This window comes from Sciurus vulgaris (genome assembly GCF_902686455.1).
Source record: "Sciurus vulgaris genome assembly, chromosome: 3".
Lineage (NCBI taxonomy): Eukaryota > Metazoa > Chordata > Mammalia > Rodentia > Sciuridae > Sciurus > Sciurus vulgaris.
In genome coordinates this window covers 59,551,060-59,555,473 of record NC_136463.1, presented here as the reverse complement: position 1 = coordinate 59,555,473, position 4,414 = coordinate 59,551,060, and the positions used below count along the sequence as shown (strand labels likewise).

Genomic DNA, 4,414 nt, shown 5'->3' with positions numbered 1-4,414 from the left:
TACCCAGGAGACTTGATGTTTATTTCCAGTCCAGTTGAGGAAGATCAGCAGAGGATGGCTATGGAGCCAGAGATGCCAGCAGCATCCTGAGTACTGCTTGCCCCTACCCCATGGAGCACAGAGTCCTAGTTAGGGACGTGGCATTCTTCCATTTGTCTTTCCCAGAGGTGATCTGCACTCAGGGTTAGCCCCAGGCCCTGTTGCTCTTTCCTCATTATCATCAAGCTCCTCAGCTGATTAGAAAAAGCCAGATATTCCATCTAGTGGGCATGCTATGAAGAGTGATCAAGCTTGCCCTGGATGCCAGAGCTTGAGTTCAGGTAACTGACCAGGTCAGAGTTTGGGGGCTGAGCCAGCAATGGCACATAGTAGATGCACATTCTCTATGCACCCCATAGCTGCTGGGTCTTCTCTGCCCTGCTCTCAGGCTCGAGACAACCCTGTCCCCCATCAGATTCCTGCCCCTCCATTAGAACCCCTGGAAGGGGCAGCAGCCACTGGGGACACTGGAGACATGGGAGTGTTCTGCATGGGCAGCCACCTGGAGTAGGGTCCCTTGGCCACAAGTGCTGGAGCTTTCTGTTGGTCCTTGTTGGGGCTGGGGCTGGTGCTGCTGGTGGGTATGGGTTTGGGGCCTTGCACGATGGCTGAGCAAGGCATGAGTCATGGCTCCGGCCATCCTGGGAGTTCCTGAAGCCACCAGCCCCATCACATCAGCCTCTGTGTCATCCGAGCTAACACGGAGAATGAGGGGGCAGGCCCAGGCACTAGTTGCAGACCTGTCCACCAGATCACTAAGCAGAACCCCAGTGCTTGGAGACATGTGTCCAGACCCAAAGGAGCTGTTGAGTGAGGAGGTAAGAAGAAGCATAGTGCCGCTGCTGTCCACGGTGGCCAGGATGCTACTCACAGGGGTCACAGTGTTTTTCAGGAGGGGTGGGCAGAGGTCAGGGCTGGGTTCTCTGGAGTGCAGAGCTGTCTTCAGTAGTGCCAGCAGTTCTGGGCCAGCTGAGGGACCTGGGGTAGTGAATAGGATGCCTTGGGTCATAGAAAACTGCAGTGCTGGCACCAAGGTGGGGGTGGGTCTAGCCAAGGGTTCCTCCAGCCCTAGATCTCTGGACAGCAAATTCAGTAGTTCATCTCCGGCAAGGGCTGGAGTGGGGGCGAGTGCTGCCTTACGAAGCACCGCTGCCAGTTTTGGGTTGGTGGCTCGGTCCCCGAGGCCCAGGGGGGTCCCATCAGCATGGCAGAACAGTGGACAGAGGCCCTTCGTGCCCTGGGTTGCCAGAGCCCTTGCCAGGGATGCATCCACCAAGAAGCCTTCTTGAGCCAGCATGGTGGGACCCATCAGCAGGTGTGACCAGGGCAGGTGGCCAAAGTGTGCATGAAGCAAATGCAGGGCAGGCAGAGCAGTGGGCAGCCCCAGGCCAGGGGCCAGGATCTGGGCTGGGCCTGACGTCAGAGCTGTTGCGTTTGCTGAGGAGTTATTGTGGAAGAGGCCCCAGAACATGGCACCTGGGAGGAGACAAAGGAGTCACAAAGGGGTCAGGGCGCTGGCCAGTACTGAGCTCAGAGTCATTCAGCAGCCTTAGGTGAAAGGTTACTGACTGATCCCTGAGCCTGGGATCAGTCCTGATATATCATCCTTAAAAGGAGGACAAAAAGATACCATATCCCTAGAATACTCCTTTAATTTCCAGGAACCTGGCCAAATCAAGGCAACCTGGAGAGCAGGCTCTAGTCAGGAATGCTGAGATAAACTAGAAGGACATGGGTTTTCTGTTGTGTATGCTGGGAACTAGGGTAAGTTAGTATTATCTGGAAAAAGTTGAAAAAGCTGTGTTTTTGCACATATGCCAGGACAGTTGCTCTCAGATGCTGGTCATACAAAGAGCAAAGCAACTACTACTTCTGTAACCTAACCTATAAAACCGCCCCTTTGGAAACTGAGGCAGACTGGGGCATTGTGGAGAGGATGTGCTTGTTCATGGACGCCACCCCTGGGTGAAGCATCCTGAGAGGAAAGAGACAGTACATTCTGGCAAGGTACCAGAGGCACTGTGTGGAGCAGAGGAATACCTGCCCTGCCCATTGCCGCTGGACCTTCCCAGAAGCATTTCTCAATAAATCCTATTTCTCCTATCAGCACCTCCAGGAGTCTTTCTTGGTCTCTTGGCAGCCTATCCCACTGCCCTAGCACAACTGTGTAGGTAGACAGCACACCTGGGGACAAGGTTATAAAGACCTGGACTCAAGGGTCACAGCCTAAGGTTGAGGCCAATGCCTGAATCCTATGTGCTGTTCACTAGCTAGCCCTGAGGTCAAGGCCACTGACTGCCTGAATTTTAGGTCACTGCCCAGGGCCCTGGTTGAGTTCTGCTGTCAGGGTCATGGGTCACTGACCTAGCCCTGTGGCATGAGGATGCACCACTGCCAGGCACAGAGAGGCTCCGACTCCAGCATCCACGACATTGCCCCCAGCAGCAAGTAGCTCTTGGCCCAGGTGGGAGCATATGGCTGCAGTAAGGAAGGGATTGTTATGGGGGAGAGGCCTGGGGCAAGTGACCCCTGACCCCTCCCCTCCCTGGCACCCACCTGCAGGGCTGATGATGGCACCATGGTGGTACACACCAGTAGGATGGGAGTGTACGCTGGCTGGAGGGGCCATGGAGGCCAGCTTTCCTGTCAAGCTGCCCCTATGTTGGAGCTGCCTCACAGCCAGGGAACAGCTAACAGCTAGCAGCAGCAGGGCTGCCACCAGTCGGGCCCAGGCTCCAGGAAGCCCACCAACCTTGTTCCTGCAGAGAAGGATGTCCTGAACTGGGGCTGAGGCAGTGGTTACCCAAGAATCCCAAGAGAACACAGGGAATGTTTCCCCAAAGGGTTTGATTTTGCAAAAGAACAAGTTTGCCAAGGAGATCAGGGCTTCCAGGTATAGGGCTCAGCATGGGCAAATACCTGGAGAGGGAAAGAGCTAGGGCAACTGTGGCCTTCTCTGGAGGGATTGTCTGTAGAGAGGGTTGGAGAGGTAGGGGTCAGCCAGTTTGGAGGGAGGCCTGAGGGACTTGGCAGGAAGGAGAGGTGGCTAAAGAGCAGGGGTCTGACAGGTGTAGCTCAGCCCCAACCTATTGGGCGGGTGCTTCTTGCACCTGGGCAGGAACCTAAGACAGAGCCACAGACAGGACAGGGGCTGGCTTGGTACAGATGTCCCTTCAGATGCACAGACCTTTGGTTCAGTAGGGTCTGGGGCTGCAGCCTGGGACCTCCTCCCCCATTCATCCAGAAAGTCCCTGAAACTGAGCCAAGCATGGGGTAGCCCTTCCACCCTGCTTCAGGGTTCCCTAGAGAGGAATTTGCCAGCCTCCAGTCTGAGGAACAGGGTATCCACACCTCTCCCCAACTCACCCAGGGACATCCAGGGGTCTCCTGAGGGAGAGAACCAGGGGCTCTGATGTCCCCTCCTCTTCCTCCTCCTCCTCTGACTCCATGCTTGGCTCCCAGATTTGCAGCTTATGGTAGAGAACGGGCTCTGCTGTGGCTTCCATGGCCCCTCAGACGACCCAGCCCTCCTTCTGCCAGCCTTCCGGGTTGAGACTATGAGGCCCTGCTCCAGCGAGTCGGGCAGAGGTGCAGTGGCCTTGGGGAAGGGTGGTGGCGGAATCTAGAACAGGTCTGGGCAGGGCGAGCCTGTCCCATTAGGGCATAGAGACTCTCATGACAGGTTCCCAGCGCAGCTGCCTGTCAGGGCCACAGTTCGACAAGGTCAAGGAGCCCAGTCCTACATCCACGGGCCTCGGTGGGGGCTTCCGACGGCTCCTTGAGGGAGCAGCCCCTAGAATTCCTGACCTGCCCAGGACTCTGGGGACTGAGGACTCGAATTACAGCTACGGTTACTTGGTGGCCTGGGTGGTGTCTCAGCCTAGGACCCGGGTCACGTGGGGGGTGTGGTTTCCAGGTGGGGGTGTGGCCTCCAGGTGGGGACAAGGCGCTACTCTGAGGTCTTGGGCAGTGAAGGCAAAACCCTGGACATGTTATGTGACTCTTGTCCAGAAGGTGGCGCCACAGATCTCCGTGGGAAGCTACAGTCTCAGCCTCCTGAGTTTACAGGCATGTTCCACTGTGCCTGACTGTTTAATCTGTTTTAAACATTACACAATTTATACACGTATCCAAAATATTATACAGTACCCAATAATATTCACAATTTTTACATACTAGTTAATAAAATAAATTTAAATAGCAAAATGAAAACAATCACAAAAATATCATCCTTTAATTTCACATGCTTCTACAACCATTTTCTTTTCTCTTGGCCTCAGGTATAGAGGTTCTCCAACTTTTGTGTGTATCAGAATCACCAGGGAGTTTGCAAAGTTGGATTGTTGCTGGGCGCGGTGCATACTGGTAATCACAG

General features: G+C 54.9%; 1 protein-coding gene across 3 annotated transcripts; it reads right to left on the bottom strand.

The window, feature by feature from the left end:
* On the bottom strand, positions 1 to 3,935 carry GGT6 (gamma-glutamyltransferase 6). Of its 3 annotated transcripts, XM_079133096.1 has the most exons (4): positions 3,406 to 3,933; positions 2,596 to 2,798; positions 2,404 to 2,517; positions 1 to 1,515 (listed from the first exon to the last, which is right to left on the bottom strand). In XM_079133096.1, exons 1-4 carry the CDS (start codon positions 3,543 to 3,545, stop codon positions 470 to 472), a joined length of 1,503 nt encoding a protein of 500 aa, XP_078989222.1. In that variant the 5' UTR covers positions 3,546 to 3,933; the 3' UTR covers positions 1 to 469. The 3 variants fall into 3 exon arrangements, with proteins under 3 accessions (XP_078989222.1, XP_078989221.1, XP_078989223.1); XM_079133095.1 differs by having other exon boundaries at positions 2,404 to 2,798; positions 3,406 to 3,935; XM_079133097.1 differs by lacking the exon at positions 2,404 to 2,517 and having other exon boundaries at positions 3,406 to 3,935.
* Between the last annotated feature and the right edge of the window lie 479 nt (positions 3,936 to 4,414).